This window comes from Selaginella moellendorffii, unplaced genomic scaffold (assembly GCF_000143415.4).
Source record: "Selaginella moellendorffii unplaced genomic scaffold, v1.0 SELMOscaffold_114, whole genome shotgun sequence".
Classification (NCBI taxonomy): Eukaryota; Viridiplantae; Streptophyta; class Lycopodiopsida; order Selaginellales; family Selaginellaceae; genus Selaginella; species Selaginella moellendorffii.
The window spans coordinates 346,795-368,940 of NW_003314375.1; the positions used below are offsets into that span (position 1 = coordinate 346,795).

General features: G+C 54.7%; 12 protein-coding genes across 16 annotated transcripts; 8 read left to right on the forward strand and 4 right to left on the reverse strand.

Annotated features, from left to right (window-relative positions):
* Positions 1 to 47: 47 nt before the first annotated feature.
* Positions 48 to 2,857, reverse strand: LOC9633791 (shaggy-related protein kinase epsilon). The gene is made up of 13 exons (XM_002991069.2): positions 2,275 to 2,857; positions 1,980 to 2,180; positions 1,815 to 1,907; positions 1,680 to 1,739; positions 1,338 to 1,610; positions 1,180 to 1,254; positions 1,057 to 1,113; positions 840 to 980; positions 718 to 768; positions 554 to 649; positions 410 to 493; positions 251 to 353; positions 48 to 191 (listed from the first exon to the last, which is right to left on the reverse strand). The coding sequence occupies exons 1-13, from the start codon at positions 2,326 to 2,328 to the stop codon at positions 109 to 111; spliced, it is 1,371 nt and encodes a 456-aa protein (XP_002991115.1). The 5' UTR covers positions 2,329 to 2,857; the 3' UTR covers positions 48 to 108.
* Positions 2,858 to 2,993: 136 nt separating this feature from the next.
* On the reverse strand, positions 2,994 to 4,368 carry LOC9634449 (WD repeat-containing protein VIP3). Its single transcript, XM_002991070.2, has 2 exons — positions 3,854 to 4,368; positions 2,994 to 3,795 (listed from the first exon to the last, which is right to left on the reverse strand). The coding sequence occupies exons 1-2, from the start codon at positions 4,280 to 4,282 to the stop codon at positions 3,211 to 3,213; spliced, it is 1,014 nt and encodes a 337-aa protein (XP_002991116.2). The 5' UTR covers positions 4,283 to 4,368; the 3' UTR covers positions 2,994 to 3,210.
* A 1,275-nt stretch (positions 4,369 to 5,643) lies between these two features.
* On the forward strand, positions 5,644 to 8,010 carry LOC9634450 (glycerol-3-phosphate acyltransferase, chloroplastic). Its single transcript, XM_024664774.1, has 12 exons — positions 5,644 to 6,215; positions 6,278 to 6,375; positions 6,425 to 6,511; positions 6,583 to 6,680; positions 6,741 to 6,798; positions 6,868 to 6,969; positions 7,050 to 7,111; positions 7,165 to 7,275; positions 7,335 to 7,413; positions 7,470 to 7,589; positions 7,642 to 7,725; positions 7,784 to 8,010. Exons 1-12 carry the CDS (start codon positions 5,867 to 5,869, stop codon positions 7,916 to 7,918), a joined length of 1,383 nt encoding a protein of 460 aa, XP_024520542.1. The 5' UTR covers positions 5,644 to 5,866; the 3' UTR covers positions 7,919 to 8,010.
* A 154-nt stretch (positions 8,011 to 8,164) lies between these two features.
* On the forward strand, positions 8,165 to 11,093 carry LOC9633792 (protein DA1-related 1). 2 transcript variants are annotated; one of them, XM_024664772.1, is made up of 14 exons: positions 8,168 to 8,287; positions 8,352 to 8,453; positions 8,522 to 8,945; positions 9,039 to 9,128; positions 9,261 to 9,330; positions 9,379 to 9,496; positions 9,550 to 9,673; positions 9,726 to 9,809; positions 9,862 to 9,981; positions 10,042 to 10,254; positions 10,316 to 10,378; positions 10,437 to 10,555; positions 10,605 to 10,663; positions 10,729 to 11,093. In XM_024664772.1, the coding sequence occupies exons 3-14, from the start codon at positions 8,895 to 8,897 to the stop codon at positions 11,025 to 11,027; spliced, it is 1,410 nt and encodes a 469-aa protein (XP_024520540.1). In that variant the 5' UTR covers positions 8,168 to 8,287; positions 8,352 to 8,453; positions 8,522 to 8,894; the 3' UTR covers positions 11,028 to 11,093. The 2 variants fall into 2 exon arrangements, with proteins under 2 accessions (XP_024520541.1, XP_024520540.1); XM_024664773.1 differs by lacking the exon at positions 9,039 to 9,128 and having other exon boundaries at positions 8,165 to 8,287; positions 9,550 to 9,981.
* Positions 11,089 to 12,035, forward strand: LOC9633793 (thioredoxin domain-containing protein). Its single transcript, XM_002991014.2, has 5 exons — positions 11,089 to 11,284; positions 11,339 to 11,444; positions 11,496 to 11,633; positions 11,690 to 11,791; positions 11,842 to 12,035. The coding sequence occupies exons 1-5, from the start codon at positions 11,115 to 11,117 to the stop codon at positions 11,989 to 11,991; spliced, it is 666 nt and encodes a 221-aa protein (XP_002991060.1). The 5' UTR covers positions 11,089 to 11,114; the 3' UTR covers positions 11,992 to 12,035.
* An 8-nt stretch (positions 12,036 to 12,043) lies between these two features.
* On the forward strand, positions 12,044 to 13,944 carry LOC9633794 (histone acetyltransferase type B catalytic subunit). 2 transcript variants are annotated; one of them, XM_024664771.1, is made up of 10 exons: positions 12,044 to 12,123; positions 12,175 to 12,225; positions 12,285 to 12,391; positions 12,439 to 12,507; positions 12,567 to 12,605; positions 12,656 to 12,732; positions 12,779 to 12,851; positions 12,899 to 12,980; positions 13,033 to 13,178; positions 13,233 to 13,944. In XM_024664771.1, the coding sequence occupies exons 1-10, from the start codon at positions 12,069 to 12,071 to the stop codon at positions 13,917 to 13,919; spliced, it is 1,386 nt and encodes a 461-aa protein (XP_024520539.1). In that variant the 5' UTR covers positions 12,044 to 12,068; the 3' UTR covers positions 13,920 to 13,944. The 2 variants fall into 2 exon arrangements, with proteins under 2 accessions (XP_024520539.1, XP_024520538.1); XM_024664770.1 differs by having other exon boundaries at positions 13,033 to 13,944.
* Positions 13,803 to 14,800, reverse strand: LOC9633795 (mitogen-activated protein kinase kinase kinase 1). Its single transcript, XM_002991071.2, has one exon. The coding sequence runs from the start codon at positions 14,790 to 14,792 to the stop codon at positions 13,941 to 13,943; it is 852 nt and encodes a 283-aa protein (XP_002991117.1). The 5' UTR covers positions 14,793 to 14,800; the 3' UTR covers positions 13,803 to 13,940.
* A 115-nt stretch (positions 14,801 to 14,915) lies between these two features.
* Positions 14,916 to 16,113, forward strand: LOC112342656. Of its 3 annotated transcripts, none has more exons than XM_024664778.1 (5): positions 14,916 to 15,320; positions 15,377 to 15,606; positions 15,668 to 15,772; positions 15,837 to 15,941; positions 15,997 to 16,113. In XM_024664778.1, the coding sequence occupies exons 1-4, from the start codon at positions 14,961 to 14,963 to the stop codon at positions 15,916 to 15,918; spliced, it is 777 nt and encodes a 258-aa protein (XP_024520546.1). In that variant the 5' UTR covers positions 14,916 to 14,960; the 3' UTR covers positions 15,919 to 15,941; positions 15,997 to 16,113. The 3 variants fall into 3 exon arrangements, with proteins under 3 accessions (XP_024520546.1, XP_024520547.1, XP_024520545.1); XM_024664779.1 differs by having other exon boundaries at positions 15,377 to 15,583; positions 15,663 to 15,772; XM_024664777.1 differs by having other exon boundaries at positions 15,377 to 15,583; positions 15,837 to 16,019.
* A 568-nt stretch (positions 16,114 to 16,681) lies between these two features.
* LOC9635052 (trafficking protein particle complex subunit 2) lies at positions 16,682 to 17,480 on the forward strand. The gene is made up of 5 exons (XM_024664780.1): positions 16,682 to 16,863; positions 16,920 to 17,005; positions 17,064 to 17,125; positions 17,188 to 17,273; positions 17,333 to 17,480. Exons 1-5 carry the CDS (start codon positions 16,783 to 16,785, stop codon positions 17,426 to 17,428), a joined length of 411 nt encoding a protein of 136 aa, XP_024520548.1. The 5' UTR covers positions 16,682 to 16,782; the 3' UTR covers positions 17,429 to 17,480.
* Positions 17,464 to 19,961, forward strand: LOC9633796 (anaphase-promoting complex subunit 6). The gene is made up of 15 exons (XM_002991017.2): positions 17,464 to 17,774; positions 17,829 to 17,951; positions 18,013 to 18,086; positions 18,137 to 18,176; positions 18,226 to 18,271; positions 18,329 to 18,578; positions 18,627 to 18,752; positions 18,804 to 18,878; positions 18,935 to 19,060; positions 19,115 to 19,184; positions 19,234 to 19,316; positions 19,375 to 19,497; positions 19,551 to 19,650; positions 19,710 to 19,745; positions 19,797 to 19,961. Exons 1-15 carry the CDS (start codon positions 17,541 to 17,543, stop codon positions 19,905 to 19,907), a joined length of 1,617 nt encoding a protein of 538 aa, XP_002991063.1. The 5' UTR covers positions 17,464 to 17,540; the 3' UTR covers positions 19,908 to 19,961.
* On the forward strand, positions 19,881 to 20,754 carry LOC9634398 (10 kDa chaperonin 1, chloroplastic). The gene is made up of 6 exons (XM_002991018.2): positions 19,881 to 20,147; positions 20,203 to 20,253; positions 20,309 to 20,374; positions 20,431 to 20,478; positions 20,527 to 20,556; positions 20,606 to 20,754. The coding sequence occupies exons 1-6, from the start codon at positions 19,986 to 19,988 to the stop codon at positions 20,672 to 20,674; spliced, it is 426 nt and encodes a 141-aa protein (XP_002991064.2). The 5' UTR covers positions 19,881 to 19,985; the 3' UTR covers positions 20,675 to 20,754.
* Positions 20,583 to 22,133, reverse strand: LOC9634399 (protein trichome berefringence-like 7). Its single transcript, XM_024664776.1, has 4 exons — positions 21,782 to 22,133; positions 21,334 to 21,723; positions 21,120 to 21,278; positions 20,583 to 21,061 (listed from the first exon to the last, which is right to left on the reverse strand). The coding sequence occupies exons 1-4, from the start codon at positions 22,069 to 22,071 to the stop codon at positions 20,743 to 20,745; spliced, it is 1,158 nt and encodes a 385-aa protein (XP_024520544.1). The 5' UTR covers positions 22,072 to 22,133; the 3' UTR covers positions 20,583 to 20,742.
* Between the last annotated feature and the right edge of the window lie 13 nt (positions 22,134 to 22,146).

The window sequence follows — 22,146 nt, forward strand, 5'->3', positions numbered from 1 at the left end:
AGTCGTCGTACGTAGTAGTGTTGTAGCATCAGCATAGTACACATACAAGATCATACCAGAGAGGTTAACGAGAAAAATAAGAGGGCTTGCTTGTCAGATCGTCGAGGCCTACAGCGCTAGAAAAGGGACCTGCTTTCTCGCGTGTTCGGGTATGAGTCGTTCAAGCAGTTCTTGCGATGCGCCCTTCAACTCTGGATCGTTAAGTAGCATTCAGTCACAGGAGAATTTGGGACACACAACAACAATTTACCAAGTGGTTTGAAGTTGAACAAGGCTGGCAACGGTCGTCCATTGGGTAGCCTTGTGCTTGGGTCTCGGAGCTCATCAAAAAAGGGATGCACAAGTGCCTCCAGCTGTGAAAAATTTAAAGTTAAATGAACCAGCGCTCAACGAGAACGCGACAACTTACGGCATTGCATCGGAGGCTGGGGGAATACTGAAGCAGCCTCGACACCAAGTCCACTGCTTCAGGAGGCATCCGCTTGTGGAAAACCTGTCAACGAGCCACATCAAGAGAGACAGAGAGAGAGATATACCGGATGATTGCTCTTACCTTGTGCCAGGGATGCGCTTTAATCTGAGGGAACTTAAACTCCGTGTAGTTTGGATTCATGCATTTGATTTCCTCCCGAGTAGGAGTACCTAAGACCTGCAAAAGCAAGTCTTGAGCAAGAGCGACTCGCAAAAAGAAAAAAGAGAGCAAGAATGCATGCGTACCTTTATAATCTCCACTAGCTGATCCACGCCGCTCTCTCCTGGGAACAAAGGCTGCACAGTGGAAATGATTGATGAGACGGTGAGTGGCATAATGGAAGAGTTGCAAGGACGAGGTATACAACCTGACCAAGAAGTAACTCAGCCAGAACGCATCCAGTCGACCAGATGTCGATGGCTGTTGTGTAGTCAGTTGCACCAAATATAAGTTCCGGAGCACGGTAATAACGGGAACAGATATACGATATGTTGGGCTCTCCTTTCACCTGTTTGTTTTGCCAAGAAAAGCAGGAAACGCAAATCAGCTGCTGAATTCCAAGGATCCTATTTGTAAGCACCCACCAAGACTTTAGCACTCCCAAAGTCACAGAGCTTGAGCTGGTGTGTGTGTGGATTTACCTGATGCAAACCAGCAAAAGAAAAGCATAAGAATTCCAGGACTCGAAAGCACAAGGAGGGTTTTACCAGAAGATTTTGCGGCTTAATGTCTCGATGACAGACACCCATGCCACCGTGAATGTACGTCAATGCTCTGCAGATCTAGATTCCGTGAACACAAATGTCAGTTCCATGCCAACCACATTTCTTGTCTCTACTTTCATTGTTGCGGGGTGTGTGGTTACCTGGTAGGTGTAGAGCTTCACGTACAGCAGCGGCATGCGTTGGTTCATCCTGTTGTAGTGCTTTGCAATCCGGTAGACGGTCTCGGGCACGTACTCGAGGACGAGGTTGAGGTAGAGCTCGTCTTTATCGGTGGTGGAAAAGAAGCAGTGCTTGAGGGAGACAATGCTGGGGTGGTCGAGGAGGCGCATTATCTGGAGCTCTCGGTTCTTGTAGCGCTTGTCTTGGAGGACCTTTTTGATAGCCACGGTTTCTCCGGTTTCCAAGCACTTGGCCTGCATTCCCAAAGAGAAAGAAGAAACGATAAAAGCCTGCTTTTGTTGCACTGTTTGGACTAGCAATACCTGGAAAACGATTCCAAAAGAGCCCGTTCCCACAACCCGTTCCGCGACATAGCTGATTGTCTGCCACACACGAAGAAGATAGAAAGACGAGTGAGGAAAGAGAGGTGAATGTAGGAGAAAGGGAGGAGCGCAAACCTGTTTAGGTTGGCCATTCCGACCTCCTATTGTGGTGGCAATGATGTGTCCGGTCTCGGTACCATTGCCGTCAATCACCGCCGCCTCCACCTCCTGCATCGAATCAACCCGACTTTCCATAAGTATCACCAGAAATGAGAGAGCGTTATTGCCAATCTACAAAACCTTTTCATCAATGTGTGTGGCGGCCTTGTCATCCCTGATCTTCATCTCGTGCATCTCGTCCGGGAGCTGGTCCACAACGTTGCTGTTGACGGTGGCAGCTCTGGGATTCGCTATCAAGCCGGCCGCGCTAACCGAGGACGCCATGCCTTGCTCCTCGCCTTGTTCTACCTTTGCCCTCTTGGTACCAGCTCCACCAAGCTGCTGCCATGGCAAGAGGAGCAACGAATCAGTGGCTGGAATGGCGCTGGTGGTGGCGCTTGCTGGGAAGGGGGTAAATGGCGGATTTGGGGCTTACCGTGTCAGCCGTGGAGGACCAACCAGACGCTAAGTTCCTCAGCCGCTGCATCATATCCGTGGCCGCAACAAATGGCTGCCCCCATTCTCCTTCTCCTCCTCAATCTCCTCGCGCCGCGCCATCGCCTCCCTCGACACACACACTCTCTTTCTCTCTCTCTCTCCTCGTCAAACTCTCACTCCCCAGTCAACGAATCCGCCCTCTCTCTCTCTCTCTCTCTCTCACACTCGTATTCCAGGCACAGCGCTCGGCAGGGCTCAGCGCAGAGGTCCAGCCAGTCCTGGGCAGTGTGATGACTCGTGAGAGAGAAAAACAAACGCCACCGTGCCCCCGCCCCACACACACACTCACACTCACGTTCTACCTAGGCTAAACAACACCAACACCACCTTAGTGCTAAAACCATGTCTTACATAGAATCATAGCTGAGCTGAGATGAGATGAGATATGAAATGGGATGAGATGAGATGAGATGTTTTGGTGGTGGGTGTAGCTACCTATGACCCTTGGCTAAGCTTGAGATAGCTGTGGTTGAGCTGGCTCTGGAATTGGGGGTGTTTGAGCGTTTTGGTTGGGTGTTTTCTTTGTTTGCCAGTTGCCGCTGGGCAAGGACCAAAGCCAAGACCAAAGGGGGGCTTAAAAAGAGGCATTTGGAAAGGCAAGCAAGCAACGCAACAAAACAACCAACCAACCAAAAGAGGCAAATGCGTATACATACATACATATATAACATAGGAAGTGTAATGTGATGAATAGATGGCGGGACAAGAATAAGAGGAGGCATGTGCAATGTGGCAGAGCCTCCCTGTAATGCCCACTGTTCCTTGTGCTCATGACTCATATGCCACTTAAAATGTCTAGTTTGCCATTTTGTGTTCTCCTCTCTCGTCCACGCCGCCCCGTCCCGTCCTCCATGTCTCCACGGTATACTCCACGTCAGGCGTAGTCGTAGAGGCAAATGCTCCGGTCGTCCGCGACGGTGGCCAGCCTGCCCGGGCGGAAGGCAACGCCCCACACCTGATCTTTGTGCTCCGTCAGGCTCTGAACGCAGCTCCTCGTCTTGAGGTCCCAGAGGCGGACCGTCCGGTCGCTCGACGCGGAGGCGAGCGCGGCGCCGTCTGGGCTCCCCGCCACGCTCAGCACCCAGCTCGCGTGGCCCGACATGGCGCTCACCAGGCTCCGCCCCTCGGCATCATACATGTGGACGTGCTTGTCGTCGCAGGCGGTGAAGAGGTAGCGCGGCTCCACCGGCGAGAAGGCGAGGCAGCGCACCGGCATCGAGTGGCCGTCGAGCGTGTGCAGCATCTTGCCCCGGGCCACGTCGAAGACGGCGATGGTGCCGTCCATGGAGCTGCACGCCAGCAGCTTGCCATCCGGGCTCCATGCAACCGACAGCACGAACTTGCCACCCCCGACCTTGTCCACGCTCTCCGCCTTGAGGCTCGTCTCCCGGCTCCCGCTGCTCGCCTTCCAGATGTTGACGCAGCCGCTCCCTCCGCCAGCCACCGCCAGCAGCTCCCCCTGGGTGCCACACCAATCCATGAAAATGCCCATCGATAAATGCCCACGCCTCCCTCACCTTGGGATGGAACTGCATTTGCCACGCCTCAGCGGGCTTGCTCTCCAGCGTCGCCAGCGTGCTGTTGGAGTCCACGTCGAAGATGCGCACCACACTGTCCAGGGACGTGCATGCCGCCACCCTCCCATCTGGGCTCGCCGCCACCGCCACCACACCTAGCGAGTTGCCGCTGTTGGTCCGCTCCAGGTCCAGCTCGTCGCCCTTCCACACCTTGACGCTCTCGTCCGCCGACCCCGTGAGCAGCACTGCTGGACGATCGCCGGTTGCTGCTGCCCACGCCACCGCCCACACTCCATCGCCGTGCGCGTTGGCCAAGCTCTTGATGCTCACGAGCTTCATCTCATAAACCCTAGAGCTTCGAGCTAGGGTTGCGTTGTCATGGTCATGGGCGGGGGGCTCTTGGATTCGGACATGGAGGAAGAGCGGCATCTGGACAAGCTTTCCCGCCTCGTCCACCACCAGAACGAGTCCGCCGTCAGGAGGGCTGCGAACATCCAGGAGCGCAGGGAGAGCATCCAAAGGTACCGTAATACCATCCATAGCTTGCGCACACGCTCACCGTCATTGATTGCAGCTATCGGCCGGGGAGATGGATTGCCGAGACTGGGGGCTTCGAGGCCAAGAGCTTTGCGGTGCCAGAGGTGACGACGCTTCTCGTGGTTGGGCCGATGGGTGCGGGAAAGAGCACTCTCATCAACAACATGATCAGGGTGGTCAACGACATGAATGCGGGCTTCGACAGAGCTCAAGTGTGCGGTGAGTGATCCAGCAGCAGCAGCAGCAGCATCAGCTAGAACTCGTGTCTGACTGTGTGCCAGGCGATCCGAGCGAGAATGGAACTCTCTTCCTCAGGGAGTACATGCTGTGCAACGCGGTGAAGAACATCTGCGTCTTTGACACTCGGGGTTTCTCGGAGGTGGACACCGACGAGGACCTGAGCATGGTGCGCGATTGGATGAAGAACGGCGTCAAGCATGGAGGGATCGTGCAGAGGTAGAGAAGAAGAGCGACGTTTTGGTCTCATGCATGAGACATGCAGGTCCGCGGGCCCTGACGTTGATTCGCTGTTCGTGAGAGCCCGGCACGGCCATCACTTGCACAGCGCTACCAGGCAAGTTAACTTTGTCATCTTTGTGGTGAGCGCTGTGGCCGTCCACAGAGAGAGAAGGGCGGGGGCGGGAGCAACGCACCGCTCTCCCCTTGCCAAGATCTACAAGAGTTCTTTCCTCACATTCAAAGGTACTTGACGATGTTATAGGAGGAAGGAGTGCTCATTCTCTCGTCTCTCGAGCTGCGCAGACGATAGACCTGTCGTGGTAATGACTCACGGTGACGAGCTGTCCGTCGAAGACCGAATCGCTGCACGGTTTCATCTCGGGGAGATTCTGGGCGTCTCTGCCGCAAACCAGATATTTGACATACCAGGTGCTCTCCTGAAAAGGTTCTGTGAGCTTGCTGACCGTGATATGTTGGCAGGCTACACCGGCAGATACATGGAAAAGCGCGACCAAGACTTGGTTGCGGACATGACGACGCTGGACATGGTCGAGTATGCTCTGATGCGTGCAGACCGAAACCTGTGTTACAAGCAGTCTGCTCTGCTACAGGCGATAACTCTGGCCAGCAAGCAGCTGGGATTACGTGCTTTTACGCTGTCGCCGAATTCGCAGGCACCAGAGATGAATTTCTCGGCGCTGCTGCTGCTGGCGGCGGCGGCGGCGCTGCTCACTGCGTGGGTGTTCGTGGTGGCTGCGCTTGGATATGGTATCACGTACAGCAGCAGGAGGTCCTAGAAGATGTGTGTTGGCTTGTGTGTTTGTGTCTATCGTCTAGCTGCGTGTGTACATATTGGATATTTGGAATGAATGCGTTTAGTAAAGGTGCATAGGCTAGTCCACCAGGGGTGGCATGTTTAGGTAGTGGTAGGCAAGGAAGAAGGCAAGCACACACACGCAATCTCTTTCCCGAGCGCGCGCGCAAGAGGGTTGGGTTGGGTTGGGTTGGGTTTGGTTTATGGCGGCTGGGAGGAGCGGAGGAGGGGTGAGCGTCAGTGTGCCGCTGTCGTGCTTCCCAGTTCCGCGAATCTGTGGCGTGGCGCTTCCACGTGTGCGCGGCGGAGTTAGCAGCCGAGTTTCGTGGAGCATCATGGAGGAGCGGCCGTCGCCCCGGCGTCGAGGGAGGGGCGCCATTGCCGAGATGGTGGAGGCTGCCGCGGCGCAATGGGCAGTAGACGACGTTGCCACCACCGCTGCCGCCGCCGCTGCTGCTGCCGCCACCACCAATGACCACTCGGCGGCGTCCTCGTGCCACGAGGAGCAGCACGAGCACTCGTCCGTCTTCCAGGGCGTTGGCTCGGAACAAGGTGAACTTCGACTGGCTGGCTGGCTCACTGTTGCCACTCTCAAACCCTATCCTTGGTCGCAGAATTGCTGCTTGGCATCGACAAGGAAGTGGCGGCGGGAAGGCTGCCTCCTCATGCCGGGGAGGGCATGAAGGACTTTTACGCAAACTATCGGGATGCGGTAAGAACACTCGAGTTATATCCTCCAAGTCCATGCTTCTCTTTGTCAGGTGCTACACAGCGAGTCCGAGACGGCACACAAATCGGTGGTACCGATCATGGCAACTGTTCTTGACCGAATCCTGTTGCAATTCGAGGTAGCTACGGGTGAACTTGTTTCTAGCTCGCTTGCCTTTTATAACATGGATAAGGTTGTGCGCACTTGCAGGATCCCTTCACATTCCCTCCATACCATCAAAGCATGAGGGAGCCTTTTGATTATTACAAGTTTGGCCAGGAGTACATCCGTCCCTTGCTTCACTTCGGGTAAGGTGGTGGTGGCGTTGGCAACAGAGAAAATTCGTAAAACCGCTTGTCTCTGAGCAGTAAATCATATCTCGGTAACAAGGAGCACTGGGATGCAATCGAAAACCAAGTGCAACAGGTATAATTCTTTTTCCTTGCTTGTTTGCCAATCAACTCTATAATCTTTCTCTCGACTCCATCAATGCAGGGGCACAACGTGGTTCTTTTCTCGAACCATCAAACGGAAGCCGATCCTGCAATCATCGCATTGCTTCTGGAGGGCTCGCATCCTTATCTTGCGGAGAGAATGGTATTGCTTCCTGGATGTGAGCTTCGCAGCTTGCAAGACTATATGCTCTACTGACCAAGTGACTGTGTCAACGGTGACAGACGTACATAGCCGGGGACAGGGTCATCTTGGACCCGTTTTGTAAGCCCTTCAGCATGGGAAGGTTCGATCTCTTTCTCTTCTTCGTTGACACTGGTGCCGGTGTTTTGCCGCCAGGAATCTTATCTGCGTTCATTCGAAGAAGCATATCAACGACGACCCTGAGCTTGTGGAGATGAAGCGACGTGCAAACACACGGGCTCTCAAGGAGCTGGCCGTCCTTCTCAGGTGGTTTCTCTGTCCTGCCTCTTAACTTGCAACGTTTCTCAGATTGCCAGCATTGGTAGGAGCGGGAAGCAGCTAATATGGATTGCGCCTAGTGGCGGCCGTGATCGCCCCGATCCCGTCACCAACGAATGGACTCCAGTAAGCTTGTATTGTTTCTGTGGTGGCTAGTGACAGGGTGACATGCGCACTTCCAGGCAGTTTTCGACCCGGCGGCCGTGGACAACATGAGGCGGCTGGTTGAGCGCGGTGACGTTCCAGGACACATGTATCCGATGGCTCTACTCAGCTACAACATCATGCCGCCTCCACCCAAGGTGAGAGAGCTGGTTTGTCCGGGCGATGGACTCATTTCATTGCCATGCACAGGTCCAAAAGGCGATTGGAGAGAGACGTCTCGTAGGATATCACGGGGTCGGCCTCTCCGTTGGTTCCGAAGTCAATTTTGGACAGGTGAGCCTTGCTTTTCCTGGGACAAGGAACAAACGCGTTGGCTTTTGTGCCTTTGCAGGAGGATGCTCACCAAAGTGTGTGGGAATCAGTGAGGGAGCAGTACGCGCTGCTTCACAAGGCCGTGCATGGAAACGAGGGGCCAAGCGCCTCCACACCCGCCTGTAGTCTATCTCAGCCTTGGCTCGCGACATAACATCCGCGCAACACTATTCGGCAACAGCAACAACACAACTCCACCTTACTTGAAACTGTGCATACCGCTGAAGGAAAATTTTTCATTCTCCACTCTGTTCTTGTTCTTGTATAGACGATTGATCGATCGACACGGCCAGCCAACACGCGTGGAGAGCGCCGTTGGCTTTTGTACTCATTGGGAAAAACAAGTTTATATATCTTCTTTGGCCACGCGTCTAGCAACCTTGATAAGCAGAGCGGTGGAGTGGGATTAGCACGACAGTGGCAAATGGCCGAGAGGAAGGGGACGAGCGAGGAGGAGGGGCGGCAGTCCTCAATCGGCACGGAGCCGCGGACACTGAATGCACAGGAGATGCAACACGTCAAGGTGGTGTTTTGATTCTCTGGTTTAGTTTTTCCAAATGCGAGCGAGAGAGAGATGGCTGAAACAGGGGGCTGTGGAGGATGCATTCCAGTCGAGCGACACTCAAGAGAAAGCCATGGCTGCGCTATCCTCGTCGCAGCCTCCGCCTACTGCCCCTCGTTCGGCACTTGTAAGAATTCCGAGCAAGCGTGCATGCCGATTGTTATCTTTTGACGTTTCTCCGCTTTGGCAAAGCAGGAGGACAAGGGCGAGGTCAAGTGATCCGAGCCGTACTACGTGGGCCGGAGGGATTTAAGTATAACTTATCAGAGGGATGGATGGATGGATACATCGCAAACAAAGAAAAGAAAAAAGGAAAATATAGGTGGCTTAGCCTAGATCAAATGTGTTTGTTTTGGCTTGGTCATTGCTGGGAGAGGGTGTGCGCGTCATGGATTGTGTGAGTGAATAGAAGAGGAGTGAAGGAAGAGGGATGTCTTACTCTCGCTTCAAGAGGGTCCCAAGATGATGCGCCTCTTGAGATGCTCCGCCCTTCATACTGGACAAACCGCGGCCAAGGGGCAACGAGGACAAGAAGACGAGCAGCAGCAGCGGCGCACCAAGCTGCAAAATGGGGCAGTCCATGTCGATCCTCAATCCCATCGACGAAATCTTCCTCCAGGTAAGTCATCCCGGCGCTTTGCAATGCAATCCATATATCTGTGCCTTGGGTTGTGTCGATCTCGTTTGTCCGGCTGTGCGTGACAAACGCCAGCCCAGGAGCAGGACCCGGCAGCCCAGCAGCAGCGGGGGTTTGTCGTCTCTGCGCTCGCGCTTGCGTTCCCTCCTCTCGTCAATGTTTAAGGTATTCCTCCTCTGTTTCTTTCTCCTCGTCGCCCCTCACGCAACATAGGAATGCGAGCGCGTGCATGTTGTTCCCCTTGCCCATCCATCGCCCCCGCTCTTCAAGCCGTAATCTGTTTTGCATTGCCCGCAGGATGGACGCAGGAATGCGCTGACTGATGACGACCACCATCGCACTCCTGCGCCAGACAATAATGACTACGGTAGAACTCCGTGTGGCCTGTGTTCGCACTCTAATGTCCACACTGCAGAAAGATTTGGCCCGTTTGGATCGAGCTACGAGGAGGAGCTTGCGAGAGCCGTGCAAGAGAGCATGGACTTGGACAGCCAAAGCAGAAGCAGGAGTGCTCCCAGCCCGAGCAAACAAAGGTTGGCAGCCCATCCCGTTTATGTGTGTAGTCTTCAACTCCCTTGATGCACAGATATATATGTGCTGGGTGCAACCAGGAGATCGGACCGGGGCGCTTCCTCAGTTGTCTTGGTTCTGTGTGGCATCCACAGTGCTTCCGCTGCAAAGCATGCGGAGATCCCATATCGGGTTCACAGGTTTCTCGACTTTGATGACCCTCCACCCACGCTCCTCGTGTATTTCTTGCAGTTTGCCTTGTCCGGGAGTGACCGCTACCACAAGGAGTGTTACAGGGATTTGTATCATCCCAAGTGTGAAGTCTGCCACCAGTTTGTATGTTTTGTTGAGCTTTATATGCGGATGGTATTTACTTCCAGTCATTCAGATTCCACCGAATTCCTCTGGCCTGATAGAGTACCGCGCACATCCTTTCTGGGGACAAAAGTATTGCCCCTTGCACGAAAAGGACTCCACCCCTCGATGTTGCAGTTGTGAGCGAGTGGAGGTAAGGCCTGTTTTTACTGCCTTGTCGACTGCTTGACCGGCCGGGGTGACATACATGCAGGCTCGAGACGCACGGTTTGTGAGCCTGGACGATGGACGGAAGCTGTGCCTAGAATGCTTAGATTCGGCAGTCATGGATACGCACGAGTGCCAGCATCTCTACCACGAAATTCTGGATTTCTACGAAGGAATGAACATGAAGATCTCGCAGTCGATACCGATGCTTCTGGTGGAGCGACAAGCACTCAACGAAGCTCGTGAGCACGAACGAGACGTAAGTTTTTGTATGCTCGTCCCGTGTATAGGCAGGCATTCATTCTGTTGCTTGCGCACAGGGCTACCACCACTTGCCAGAAACAAGGGGCCTCTGCCTGTCGGAGGAGCAGACTGTTAGCACTGTAAGTAAGTCCGAAACCTCCAACCTCTGGAAAGTTTCTGATGGTGAAGCGCTTTCAGGTGTACAGAAAGCCAAAGGCTTCACGTAGCAATCCAGTGGGCAGTATGCGCAAGGAATCACTCAGGCTCCGACGCCAGTGCGAAGTCACCGCTATCCTTGTTCTGTACGGCCTTCCACGGTGAGTTCAGTTCAGTTCTCGCCACGAAACACTCTGATCATGTTTGCAGTCTGCTCACTGGCTCCATCCTGGCTCACGAGCTCATGCATGCCTGGCTCCGGCTAAATGGTGAGCTCCCTGAACTTGTGTTGCTAGAACTTGGCTCGACACATATTTGCTTCTCTCTGTTGAAGGCTATCCGCACCAGTTGAATCCAGCGGTGGAGGAGGGCATTTGTCAAGTGATGGCACACACTTGGCTCGAGTCGCAGATCGGCAGCAGCGGCGGCAGCAGCAGCAGCTCGTCAGGTGGCAAGCAGAAGCCAAAGTCGATCAACAACGATCGTTTCCAGGAATTCTTTCTCCACCAGATTGCCATGGACTCATCACCGGCATATGGCGATGGATTCAGAGCAGGGCATCAGTCGGTGGTGCAGTTTGGTCTGTCGAGAACGCTCGAGCACATAAAGCTGACGGGCAGTTTTCCTGTGTGAAGAAAACACCAAAACAAAACACTTTTCTTCAAATATTCAGAAGGAGAAGCGACTCGGGTTTGCGTTTCTTGGTTGTTTGATCCAGACATGGAGCGCCCTGTGCTGCTGCTGCTGCTGCTGCTACTGGTGTTCGTGGCGGCGGGCGCTTGCGCTGCCGCTGGTGACGACGCCGTGGAAGGGCCGCACCTCTTGTACCTCAGCGACAGGAATTTCGAGCACGACACACAAGCAGCAACCGGGCAGACGACTGGATCGTGGTAAGAAAATGCACAGGGAAGCAACCCTTTGGCAGTGTGGCCGTGCTTGTGCAGGCTGGTGCTCTTCACTGATCCGGATTTCGAGGGGGGCAAAGATGCCGAGCTCGCTCTTCGCAAGCTTCTCGAAGAGACGAGGGACGGGCACCCCCTCTTTGCCAAGGTAAGTTGAACTTCGTTGGTTTCGTGAGACGAGTCGCGTCCTCTCCCAAAGGTGGATGTAGCCAAGAGTCCCAAGACACGCAAGCGCTTTTCCATCACGAACCCGCCACAGCTCAAGCTGTTCCACGACAGGCGCATGTTTGACTACTCGGGCGACTGGACCGCCGAAACCATCTCGGAGTTTGTCAAGGTTTGTGGTAGTTTTCGTTTCTCCTTGGAAACCGTTTGCGTTGCTGCTGCTTGCAGCAAGGATGGAAGGAAACGAGAGCGGAGGAGGTGCCGCCGGAAGCTGCGCTCGGAGGCGATCTCATGGAAGCGTTCCAGCACAAATACTCCCAGGCGTTGCAGGTGTGCCCCTGTGGTTATGCTTGCATTTCTCTGACGGGCTTGTCATCCAGTTCTTGGGGAGCCATCCCATGGCGCTTGCCGTGGCTGGAACCATGGTTGCAGTGGCGGGCTACTCAATCACCAGCGGCATTCTGGGGGGCAATGGCAAAGCGAGGCGGAGGAGTGGCAAGAAGTCAGCTAGAGGCAGGAAGAAAGATTAAGACGTAAAAATGCTATAAATTTAATCCACTAAATTAGGAAATTAGGGCAGCTCCTCCCTTAAACCCTAATTCTTGCCATGGGGGACGAGAGCAGCAGCAAGCGGCGGAAAGTGGCCTTCTCTAGCGCCGCAGGTGTGTTTTCCTCTCACTCGCCACGGTCGGGAGTCACTTTTCCCCTTGCAGATCGAAATGCGGAGTTTTGCCTGGCCAAAGACGCCATCAAACTACACCTCGGTATAAATGTCGTTTCCTTTCTCGCTTCGTCTTCTCATTGCCGCTTGTCCTCCTCACAGTCAGCTCCATCGATGACTTCCAAGACAGCAATCTAGGCTTCTGCCCCACATTTCTGGAAGAGCACTTCGGCGAGAGCGGCAAAATCTACGGCTACAAAGGACTCAAGGTTTAGCCAGGATCACCACAAATACGGCAATAATCTCTTTCTCTCAGGTCGATATCTGGTTGCACAGCTCCTCCTTCCATGCCTATGCGGATATCAAGTACGACTCGATCGTTCCTGTAAGTTGTAGAAGGTCTTCTTGTGGAGCTCAAAGAATCTAACCAAGTAGTGTCTCCAGGTTCCCAAGTCTCGCGAGAAATTGGAAGATGTCTTGAAGGTTTATTTTCGAGTTGTAAGGTTTCGTCTTTCACATTGTGGGGCCTGCAGGACGTTTTTGGCGATGGCTTAGTCGAGAACCGAGATATATTTTCCAAGCAACTTTCCTCATTCAGCTCGCAGTTCAGGTTTGTGGAACACCTGGGTTTGCTGCTCTTATCATTCACTACACAGTGATCTCTTATCGAAATATGCGGAACACATAGCCTCGTGGCAAGCACCGGCCGATAGTTTCACTCGAAACCAGGTTGGTGCATCCTAAACCACTGCTTTTGCAATCATGGGAGCTTTCAGGTTTTCCGCCTCGAGCTAGCGAGCTCGGAGTCACGAGTCTGGCATCAAAGGCTGAATCCACTTGTCCTGTGGTTTGTGGAAGGTTTGTGAGGTCGTATTCTCAGGTAGAGAGGATTGATGAGACTGAGCGACAGGTGCAAGCTGCATCGAAGTGGATGACCCACGCTGGGAAGTTTATGTGGCTGTTGAAACGACAAGGGACGTACACAAGGTGACCGGCTTCTGTAACGTTTACCGTTTCTTTCACTACCCAGACAGCTCGAGGCTCCGCATCAGTCAAGTAAGTTTGGAGCGTTCTCTGACGCATCTTTTCAACCCCGCTCTCCTTTTCCAGATATTGGTGCTCCCACCTTACCAGAACAAACAGCACGGCTACCATCTGGTGAATGCCGTCAACGACATCGCCATGCGCAGGAACTCCTTCGACGTGACAATGGAGGATCCATCCGATAAGCTGCAGCTACTGCGTGATTGCATGGACGTGATGCGGCTGCTGGACTCCACGCCTGTGCTATCCCAGGTGAGACTTGCTGTCCAACGGATAAAGGAAGGCAAAACGGGGTCGGAGGAGCTCCTGCCCCCCTCCAACCTGGCTTGTGTGGTGCGGCGGGAGTTGAAGATCAGCAAAGTTCAGTTCAAGAGATGCTGGGAAGTGATGATCCTTGTGCATCTGGATCCCGGCGACGAGAAGGCATTTACGGAGCTCCTGTCGAAGCGGCTATCCGCAGAGCTCTTCGAGAGCAAGGAAAGCCAGCAGCCAAAGCTCAAGCACGTTGTTGACACTGAGAACAAGTACGACAGCAGCAAGACGTTCGTGATGATGAAGTTCAGGCAAAGGGATGGGGGTGACGAAGCGCAGGATGGGGAAGTGGATGCGTCTCAGAGGGAGGAAGCGTTGAAGGAATTGGTCAAAGAAAAGAAGAGTCACATTTTGTCAGCGGTGAAGAAGGTGGCAAGCTTGTGCAACCTACGTGGAACTCCTGTACACTTCAACCCGCGGGTGTGGATTGAGCAGAGCTAGAAATTGGAAGCCACCTTATCTTCATCGTCTTGCGATCCACTCGTAGCAGCCGGGGTAGAGGGCCTCGAGGCTGGTGTTGGCTTCGTTGTGATCCTCCGAGTAGGACGCCAGGTTGACATAGCCGGAGGAGCTAGCGTCGGCTGTGGCACCGCATTTGTGCTCCCACACCGCCCTGCAGTAGATGCAAGTGACCTTGGAATAGGACGAGGACTTGCTGCGGCTCCAGCGGTCAAAGCAGTCCTTGTGAACGTTGTTCCCGCATGACTTGCAAAAGACGAGCTCTTCGGCGGGGCTACCATCTGCGCTTGCCATGGCCTCGTAGCATATGGGGCAGTCCCCTTCAATGCTCCTCTGGATGCTCTTGGCCTCCGTGTGTCCATCCTCGTCCTTGTCCTTGCCGTGGATCTGTTTGAAGCGCTGGCGCACCCGCTGGCTGGCTAGCACCGCCTCCTCGCCGTTGGACGCGCACATCTGCAGCAGCTCCTTGACCTCCGAGGAGAGGAGCGCCTTCTGCCACAAGCGGTGGTCGGTGCGCGGGAGCTTGACAACTCGTAGCAGCACAAACAGGATGTGCTTGCAAGTGTAGCAGCGGCCAAAGTCTGGGCAGTCGCAGCTTGGATTCTTGTCCAGGGTCACATTGTACACATTCCCGGTGGCACCCAGGATGACGAAACTGCCGCGGCTGCAATCGGCCTCGATGTCCTTGTCGATGAGATACAAGCGGTGCTCTACCGCCCGCTCCATCCGCTCCTGTACCTGCTTTGAGGGCATGCTCACGAACCGCGCCGCCCGCTCCTCCGCCGCCGCCGCCGCCTCCTCCGCATCCTCGTCCTCGTCCTCGTCCTCCTTCTTCCTCTTCCTCGCTGACCTCATCGCGCGCCCTAAAATGTACGTTAGGGCATGGTCTTTTTCCCGCGGCGAAGGTGAGAAACTGTCGCAAGCCAAGCAAAGTCGGCCGGCTTCACGCGCCACCTCACTCTCTCTCTCTCTCTCTCACGCTCGCAACCCAATCCCCTGGAATGCATTCACATGTAGAGCGCCATGGCTGCTGCTGCTGACCCGTTGCCGCCGCCCCCTGCCGCTGAAGAGGAGGAGGAGGAGGAGCAGCAGCAGGAAGAGGGCGCTCCTTACAGTCCAGCCCTGACCGTGGAGTCGGACATCGACTACGCCGCGGCCGATGTTCAAGAGATTGCGGCGCTGTCGCCGCCCCCGTCGCCTGAGCCACCCGATGACTCCACTACCATCGCGTTCAGCATGCCCACGCCGGCGGTGGTGGAGGACAGGTCCAGGAAGAAGAGCCTCGAGGAGAGTGGCGAAGAGTTGCTTGCCCCGCCCTGGAGCCGCAGCCGCTGCATCAACAGGGCAAGCTCCAGGCAACCCACAAGCCCAGGCCCGAGCGGGGTAACTTTCCTTCACATTGAATTGGCAATGGACACTGATGCATCCTCGCTTTGCAGCCTCGGCTTGAGAGTTATCCTTCTTTCCTCAACTCGAGGTGCGTACGCACACATGTCTTGTATCAACTGTGGCTTGAGCTACATTACCTTTGCAGGCGATCGGTCGACATGAGCACTTGCTCCTCCCCAAACGTGTTTAGAACGCTCCAGAAAAGCCCGAGTAGGAGAGCGAATCTTGAGGAGACGTATCCGGCACTGGATCCCAAGGTTCCACTCTCAACATCCCCCTCGTATGTACAGTGGGGTGTCGGCGGTGGTGCACGGTACCTGAAGTTGTGGTGCTCAGTGTAGGTTGTTGACACCATCAAGGAGCTGGACGAGCTCAGGAGGACATGCGAGAAGAAAGGCCACTATCTGGAAGCTAATGCTGCGGTCGCAAAGCTGCAAAAGCTTAAGGTTGTCCAGGGGTCCTCTTTTACCTTTACGATGAGCCAAGCCAACGCTTTGCTCGTTGCTCTAGATGGTCGAAGACGAGAAACGGCGGGCGACAATGCTTGACAGGCACCTGCGGGAACGGGAGATGGCCAAGAAGGCGTACGTAAGAGAGCTCGAAGAAAGGAACCGGGTACGTGGATAACTTACCGGAGGTTAACGTTGAAACCTTGCTCCCTTGCTCTCAGCTCTGGGACGACAAGCTTAAAAACTTCCACCGTGAGGTGATGGAACATGCTGGCCAGCTGAAGCGCCAACACACGGCTGCATTGCAAGCTTTGAGGACCAAACTGAATGCCAAGACGCCCTCCAAGCCCCAGTGGTCCGGCGAGCTCCTACGGCTGCGCAAGGTCCAGGTATCGTGGATTTGCCTCGAGCCCAAGGCACGTACATCTGAAGTACCAATATATCCGATGCAGGAATGCCTGGGTAAGCAAGGCAAGTACATGGACGCGCAGGAGCTGAAGCGGCAGGCCGACCAGATGGAGCAGGCAGAGCTGCAGGCGACGCTGCAATCGTTTCAGAACGAAGTAGGCGCCAAAGAGAACGCGTTGCGGTCCAAGCAGCACGTTGAGCTCGAGGTTTTGCTCCAGCGAGCAGCGCAAGCTCGGGACGATCTCCAGCGAAACAGAGAGCAGGACCTGGAGCGATGCCACCAGGTGCGTGCGTGCTCCGGCGACGCTGATGATGATAGTGCTGATGATGATGGGTGCAGAGGCATAAGAACGTGGTGCGGGAGCTCAAGGTGATCCACTCGCAGGAGATTTTCCGGTTTGATCACTACTTGGGCAAGAAGGCTGGAGGCGACGAGAGGAGGCAAAGCGTGCGAAAGAGCGTGTCGGCCAGCAGCCACGGGCGACCGCAGCTGGGAGGCGAGGAGGATACGTCCACACACTATTACGCCTCGGACATATGATTTGTATGTAGACTCGATCGCTAGGGCTCGCTTTGCTGGGCTTTTGTGGCGGATCCAAATGGCAACGACCGCCTGCTTCGTCATCGTGGGTCGCAACAACAGTCCCATCTACGAGACGGAGCTGGGAAATGCCCCCAAGGTACACAAGGCGCAAATGGCTGGGAAATGGAAGCGTGCTTGCTTGGGTATTGACAGAGGGACGAGGCGATGCACCAGCATCAGTTCGTGCTGCACGCGGCGCTGGACGTGGTGGAGGATGTGGCATGGACCGTCAACTCCATGTAAGTCCCCACATCTTGGTTGCTGATTGTTCATGAGCACACACAATGAACGGGCCAGGTTCATGAAAGGAGTGGACAAATTCAACGAGCTCCTCGTCTCGGTCTACATGACTGCTGGCCATATCCTTTAGACAGCCTCGCCTTTGATGATATGCCCCTTGACTCTCCTCTCCCTCCCGCACGCACGCGGCTCATGCTGCTGCACGACTCCCGCAGCGAGGACAGCATCAAAAGCTTCTTCCAGGAAGTGCACGAGCTCTACATCAAGGTGCCGCTTCCAACGCCTCTGTCGCCAAGTTTCTTTCCTCTTGTTTTTGGTTTGCGCAGATCCTTCTCAACCCGCTCTACGTGCCTGGATCCCGGATCACGTCCGCTCAGTTCGACACCAGGGTGCGAGCACTTGCGCGCAAGTACCTGCTGTGATCTCTCCATGTGTTGTGGACCGGGAATTTTAACTTGAGTGCTTCCTCCTGCCTCTCTCTCTCTCTCTCTCTCTCTCTCGCTTCCTTCCTAGGGTTTAAGGTGAGCGAGCGCGATGGAGAACAAGCTGCGGGCGATGGTGAGGGACTGCTTGGACAAGCATCTCCATGCGTCTGCCATCTTCCTGGCTGACAAGCTGGTGACGGTGGGAGGCACGGAAGAGGATGTGCATTTGCACGCACAGGCACTCTTCCAGGGCAGACAGTTTCGAAGGGCGCTGCATCTGCTTCGCACTCACGGCCTCCTCCACCTCCACCCTCGCTACCGCTACCTCGCCGCAAAGTGTTTGGTCTCTTGTCTCACACTCGTTTGGCTCGCTGACTCTGGCACTCTCACCCGGCAGGAAGAGATCAAGGAATGGGACGAGTGCCTCTCGGTACTGGGCGACTACGAGGTTGACCAGCATGGAAACTACCCCATGAAGGACGACATTGATCCAGAGTCGGGCCACCAAGCAGGCATCAATGTTGGCCCCTCGTGTTGGTATACTAGCAACTCATGTCCTCGCTCGTTTTTTTTTTTCCCAGATCGCTGCCGCGCTGTGTCTGCTGCGAGGGCGCGCATGCGAAGCTTTGGAAAACAGGACCAGAGCTCTCTGCTGGTAACTTTTGCAATCAGCTCGCTGCTTGACAGTACTAATCTTACGTTCAGGTACAAGGCGTCCCTTAGAGTAGACCCATACTGTTACGAGGTAAGGCAGAATCGTGTTTTGGAACCAGGTGCTGACCAGCATGCTCTAGGCGTACGAGCACATCGTAGACAACCACATGCTCTCCAGCGAGAAAGGTTGCTTGCCACCCGGTTAGGATGCTTCTCACTTCCTGACGCATTTCCTCGTTTCAGAAGTAGCCTTCCTGTCGTCTCTCAAGTTCGATGCAGACGATCGCTGGCTCTCACTGCTTTATTCTTGTCAAGCCAAGAAATATGGACAGATAAGTGCGCTCGAGTCCAAGCTTTCTGAACTGGAAAGGGAACCACAGAAACACAGCAACGTGGGCCTGTCGTTGAAGGATAACAACGACGTCTTGGCATGCAGAGCAGACTACCTCTATCATCGAGGAGAGTTTCAATTGTGCTACGACATTACAAAGACGTAAGCTCCCGCATTGTCAGTCTAATGTCATTTGGCGCTTTCATCTAGGCTGCTCGAAAAGGATCCTTACCATCTCAAGTGTATGCCGTTACATCTAGGTGCCGCACTAGAGCTTGGGCGCAAGAACGAGCTGTTTTTAAGAGCACACAATCTCGTCCAAGAGTATTCTCAAAGGTACTTACCACCTGTCAAAGTTTGTATGCCTCACTCAAAACTTTGCTGCAGGCCCATTGCTTGGTTCGCCGTGGGATGCTACTACTATTGCATCCGGCAATTTGATCACGCCCGCCGCTACTTCTGGTAGGCATCTCCTGATTGTAGGCATCTCCCAAGTGTTTTCTGACTGGCCACACCAGCAAGGCAACGACGTTGGACGGGGCATTTTATCCTGCATGGCTGGGTTTTGGCAATGCGTATGCAGCCCAGGACGAAAGTGACCAGGCTATGGCTGCATACAGAACCGCTGCGCGTCTTTTCTCCGGGTAAGGGGAGGTTGGAACTTGGCGCGCTCTGAATGTTTTATGCTGTTAATGCAGTTGCCACATGCCCGCTTTGTGCATCGGCATGGAGTATCTAAGAACAAACAACCTCAACCTTGCCGAGCAGGTTTGCATGATCATCGCCATCGTCCTTGTCAGCATTCTCGTTTGCGCAGTTCTTTATGCAGGCCAAAGGGATCTGTCCAACCGATCCTCTCGTGTACAACGAGCTCGGTGTCATGGCTTACCGCAACAGGGAGTAGGCATACCGTTTAATGCGGACTGGCCGGGGTTTTTAAAAGTCTTGTTTGCCGCAGGTACGAAGAAGCAGCTCGGTGGCTACGCAAGGCCTTGGTTCTTGTCCAAGAGACGAGGAATAGCCTGACCTTGTGTTGGGAGCCTACTGTTGTCAACCTGGCGCATACCTTGCGTAAACTCAAGTAAGCGTGTGCTTCTTGGTCTCGTCGTGACGAGCTCTAATGTGTGCCACCAGACTATATCCGGAGGCGATATCAATGTACGAGAAAGCCTTGGCTCTTTGCCCTCGTGGAGCTACGACATATGCAGCGCTGGGCTTCACCCATCACCTTCAGGTGCCTCTCTCTGTGCTCTTGACACCACGCCGCTTCTAACGCTTTGCCTCCTAACGTAGGGAAGCACTGGTATCGCCATCGACTTTTATCACAAGGTTTTTCTCGTGAGATGCTTGTTTGCCTGTTTTCTCACTTGTGCGCTGCAGGCGCTGGGCTTGAAACCCGATGATACTTTCACGGCAGAGATGCTCACTGCAGCCCTGACTGAAGAATGCCTACGGCCCAGCTTTGCCAAAGAGCTCACGGCCCTTCACTAAACAAACAGTGTAATCTCAAACATCTGTAACAGAAGGAACACATAGGGTTTTGTTGAGAAAAGATTCTACCCTACGGCGATGGCGATGGCGGTGGCGATGATTGGTGTTCCTTTGCGAGTCCCTTGTGCACCTTGTCCTTCTACCGCTGGCTCGTCTAGTAAAGCTGTGGCTGCTGTTCCGGCCCGCCGAAGGCCGCGTCTCGCCTCCATTAGAGCCTCCGCTGCTGTGGATACCTCCAAGGTCTCTGTGTCTGGAATAGCGGATTAGTCTCCACCTGACTCGGCCGGAAATGCAGGTATCTCCCCAGGCTGACAGAGTGCTCGTTCGATTGGAAGAGCTTCCCGAGGTAAGCAGGAATTGCTTCCCCTCTCTAGAAATCTGACGGTCTTTTCTTCCTCTAGAAATCTGAAGGTGGAGTGCTTCTTCCTAAGAATGCAGTCAAGTTTGAGCGTTATCTCGTTGGGGAGGTAAGTGCACAGTGAGTGGTCTTTGATGCTCTTTGACGGTGGTGGTACATGTGCAGGTGATATCCGTAGGGAAGGATGCTGGATCTGTTGAGAGAGGCCAGAAGGTACTCAAGAATGATGTTTTGGTTCAAGGTTGACACTTTGTTTGGCAGGTGATGTTCTCTGATATAAATGCTTACGAGGTGGGAGCTTGGTTTGTGCCTGTGCCTCGACTAATGGTTGGAATTGCAGGTCAACTTTGGCACAAGCGAAAAGCATTGCTTTTGCAAAGTGGGGGACCTGCTTGCCACAATCAACTAGGCTAGGTGGGGGAGCCTTTTTTGTGTGTAGTCGACATATCCGATAACCTTGAGCATAAACAAGTGGGTTCAGTTTGAGGAGGTAGCGACTCTGTTGTTCTTGTTGCTGAGCAGGGTGGCGTAGAGAAGTTGGTTCCATGTGTCTGGCACGCCGGGGAGGCACCAGTGGCTACAGTCGAGAGGGGGCTGTCCTGGGCTCCAGCGGCCAACGTGAGCATCGCTTCTCGAGTGGGACAATGTGGTGATGTTGAGGACTTCCACGCTCTTGTTCATGCCCTGGACAACTCGATGGAGGATCCGGTTCAATGCCAGCTGCGGGATGCTGCTGGGGGCGGCGAGGCTGCTGGCATTTGGTTGCCTCTGGAAGGAGCATCGCTTCCTCGGCCAGCTGATGAGTCAAAGGCGTGTGTGTAAGCAAGTAAACACAGGCCAACTAACATACGTACTCCCAGTGCGAAGGCTCGAGGCTCCGGAAGAGAACGCGAGTCTTGTTGGTGTCGACGAGGCTGTCTACCCAGCGAGCCCATGTGTTGAGTGCTGCTTGATAAGCAGCCTCCAGCTTCATCCCGAGGCGCAGGGTGTTCCCCACGTAAAAGTAGCAGCCCCTGCGCAGCGACCAACGTGAATCCTCGAGCAACACGGGTGGGACAAGATACAAACACTTGGCGCGTCTTGGAAGGATTCCACCAATGACCAGAGTTGAAGACGAGCACGTCCGCGTCCGCCCAGCGTGTGCGCGACGCTTCCAGCTGGTCGAGGCGCAGGATGGAGCGCACTCTCCTGGGGGCGTGCTTGGGTGGCGGAGACTCTTGGACCAGGAACGGGGAGCGGTGGTACTCCACGGTCACCTTGTGCATGGCGAAGTGGAACGCCAGGTAGGGCTCACGCTTGGTGATCGTCCGGTTGTTCACCTCCCACACGGACGACTTGTCGGCGACGGCGGTGAGCAGCATGCAGACGAGAGATTCCCATTGCGTGCGGCCCATGGAGTCGCCTACGAACGCGATCCGGCGGCCTCGCAGCAGCTGGAGCATACGCGCCGCATTGAAGCTGCGCAGAGCAGACAAGGATTGATGAAGAAAGAGGTGGGGAAATGATCCGACAAGACCTGGGAATGTGGCATTGTGACGGCTTCCATCTCCACTTGGTGTAGCTGCTGTCGGGCCGCCCGTTGTCCTGGCACCTGAAGCCTTGCTCCACAAGAGGGCAGTCCGAGGCGCGGTAGAGAGGGTAGGAGCGGTCATACACCCAGCTGCCCGCGGAGATGTCGCATTGCGGCGGGGGCGCCACATCCAATGGCTGCTGCTGCTGCTGCTGCTGCCACTCTTGGGTGTAGGAGAGCACAAGGGCACAGGCGAGGAGGGGGAGGAGGAGGAGGAGGGGGCCGGAGGATCCCATGCTTGTTACTGGATCCCATCCCAAGCCCAACCTGGTGGTTACCTCAACCCTGGGGGTTTGTGTTATAAACAGTCA

Bases quoted from the DNA above. Each gene is read 5' to 3' on its own strand.
- LOC9633791 (XM_002991069.2), bottom strand. From the start codon at position 2,328: ATGATGCAGCGGCTGAGGAACTTAGCGTCTGGTTGGTCCTCCACGGCT. The intron at 2,181-2,274 runs GTAAGCCCCAAA...TTGCCATGGCAG, and splicing joins GGTCCTCCACGGCTGACACG to CAGCTTGGTGGAGCTGGTAC. The intron at 981-1,056 runs GTGGGTGCTTAC...CAAAACAAACAG, and splicing joins TTGGGAGTGCTAAAGTCTTG to GTGAAAGGAGAGCCCAACAT.
- LOC112342656 (XM_024664777.1), top strand. From the start codon at position 14,961: ATGGCTGCTGCTGCTGACCCGTTGCCGCCGCCCCCTGCCGCTGAAGAG. The intron at 15,584-15,667 runs GTTCCACTCTCA...TGCTCAGTGTAG, and splicing joins ATCCGGCACTGGATCCCAAG to GTTGTTGACACCATCAAGGA. The intron at 15,773-15,836 runs GTTGTCCAGGGG...TCGTTGCTCTAG, and splicing joins CAAAGCTGCAAAAGCTTAAG to ATGGTCGAAGACGAGAAACG.
- LOC9633793 (XM_002991014.2), top strand. From the start codon at position 11,115: ATGGAGCGCCCTGTGCTGCTGCTGCTGCTGCTGCTACTGGTGTTCGTG. The intron at 11,285-11,338 runs GTAAGAAAATGC...GTGCTTGTGCAG, and splicing joins GGGCAGACGACTGGATCGTG to GCTGGTGCTCTTCACTGATC. The intron at 11,634-11,689 runs GTTTGTGGTAGT...TGCTGCTTGCAG, and splicing joins CCATCTCGGAGTTTGTCAAG to CAAGGATGGAAGGAAACGAG.
- LOC9634398 (XM_002991018.2), top strand. From the start codon at position 19,986: ATGGCGATGGCGGTGGCGATGATTGGTGTTCCTTTGCGAGTCCCTTGT. The intron at 20,148-20,202 runs GTCTCTGTGTCT...CCGGAAATGCAG, and splicing joins CTGCTGTGGATACCTCCAAG to GTATCTCCCCAGGCTGACAG. The intron at 20,254-20,308 runs GTAAGCAGGAAT...TTCTTCCTCTAG, and splicing joins GATTGGAAGAGCTTCCCGAG to AAATCTGAAGGTGGAGTGCT.
- LOC9634449 (XM_002991070.2), bottom strand. From the start codon at position 4,282: ATGCCGCTCTTCCTCCATGTCCGAATCCAAGAGCCCCCCGCCCATGAC. The intron at 3,796-3,853 runs GTGAGGGAGGCG...TGTGGCACCCAG, and splicing joins AAATGCAGTTCCATCCCAAG to GGGGAGCTGCTGGCGGTGGC.
- LOC9633792 (XM_024664772.1), top strand. From the start codon at position 8,895: ATGGGGCAGTCCATGTCGATCCTCAATCCCATCGACGAAATCTTCCTC. The intron at 10,379-10,436 runs GTAAGTAAGTCC...AAGCGCTTTCAG, and splicing joins AGGAGCAGACTGTTAGCACT to GTGTACAGAAAGCCAAAGGC. The intron at 10,556-10,604 runs GTGAGTTCAGTT...TCATGTTTGCAG, and splicing joins GTTCTGTACGGCCTTCCACG to TCTGCTCACTGGCTCCATCC.
- LOC9633794 (XM_024664770.1), top strand. From the start codon at position 12,069: ATGGGGGACGAGAGCAGCAGCAAGCGGCGGAAAGTGGCCTTCTCTAGC. The intron at 12,226-12,284 runs GTATAAATGTCG...TCCTCCTCACAG, and splicing joins CGCCATCAAACTACACCTCG to TCAGCTCCATCGATGACTTC. The intron at 12,392-12,438 runs GTTTAGCCAGGA...TCTTTCTCTCAG, and splicing joins ACGGCTACAAAGGACTCAAG to GTCGATATCTGGTTGCACAG.
- LOC9633795 (XM_002991071.2), bottom strand. From the start codon at position 14,792: ATGAGGTCAGCGAGGAAGAGGAAGAAGGAGGACGAGGACGAGGACGAG.
- LOC9634399 (XM_024664776.1), bottom strand. From the start codon at position 22,071: ATGGGATCCTCCGGCCCCCTCCTCCTCCTCCTCCCCCTCCTCGCCTGT. The intron at 21,724-21,781 runs GTCTTGTCGGAT...TGCTCTGCGCAG, and splicing joins TCACAATGCCACATTCCCAG to CTTCAATGCGGCGCGTATGC. The intron at 21,279-21,333 runs GTTTGTATCTTG...GTCGCTGCGCAG, and splicing joins CCTTCCAAGACGCGCCAAGT to GGGCTGCTACTTTTACGTGG.
- LOC9635052 (XM_024664780.1), top strand. From the start codon at position 16,783: ATGGCAACGACCGCCTGCTTCGTCATCGTGGGTCGCAACAACAGTCCC. The intron at 17,006-17,063 runs GTAAGTCCCCAC...TGAACGGGCCAG, and splicing joins GCATGGACCGTCAACTCCAT to GTTCATGAAAGGAGTGGACA. The intron at 17,126-17,187 runs ATATCCTTTAGA...TCCCTCCCGCAC, and splicing joins GGTCTACATGACTGCTGGCC to GCACGCGGCTCATGCTGCTG.
- LOC9634450 (XM_024664774.1), top strand. From the start codon at position 5,867: ATGGCGGCTGGGAGGAGCGGAGGAGGGGTGAGCGTCAGTGTGCCGCTG. The intron at 7,276-7,334 runs GTGGTTTCTCTG...CAGCATTGGTAG, and splicing joins GAGCTGGCCGTCCTTCTCAG to GAGCGGGAAGCAGCTAATAT. The intron at 7,590-7,641 runs GTGAGAGAGCTG...TGCCATGCACAG, and splicing joins TCATGCCGCCTCCACCCAAG to GTCCAAAAGGCGATTGGAGA.
- LOC9633796 (XM_002991017.2), top strand. From the start codon at position 17,541: ATGGAGAACAAGCTGCGGGCGATGGTGAGGGACTGCTTGGACAAGCAT. The intron at 18,087-18,136 runs GTAACTTTTGCA...TCTTACGTTCAG, and splicing joins AGGACCAGAGCTCTCTGCTG to GTACAAGGCGTCCCTTAGAG. The intron at 19,317-19,374 runs GTAGGCATACCG...TGTTTGCCGCAG, and splicing joins ATGGCTTACCGCAACAGGGA to GTACGAAGAAGCAGCTCGGT.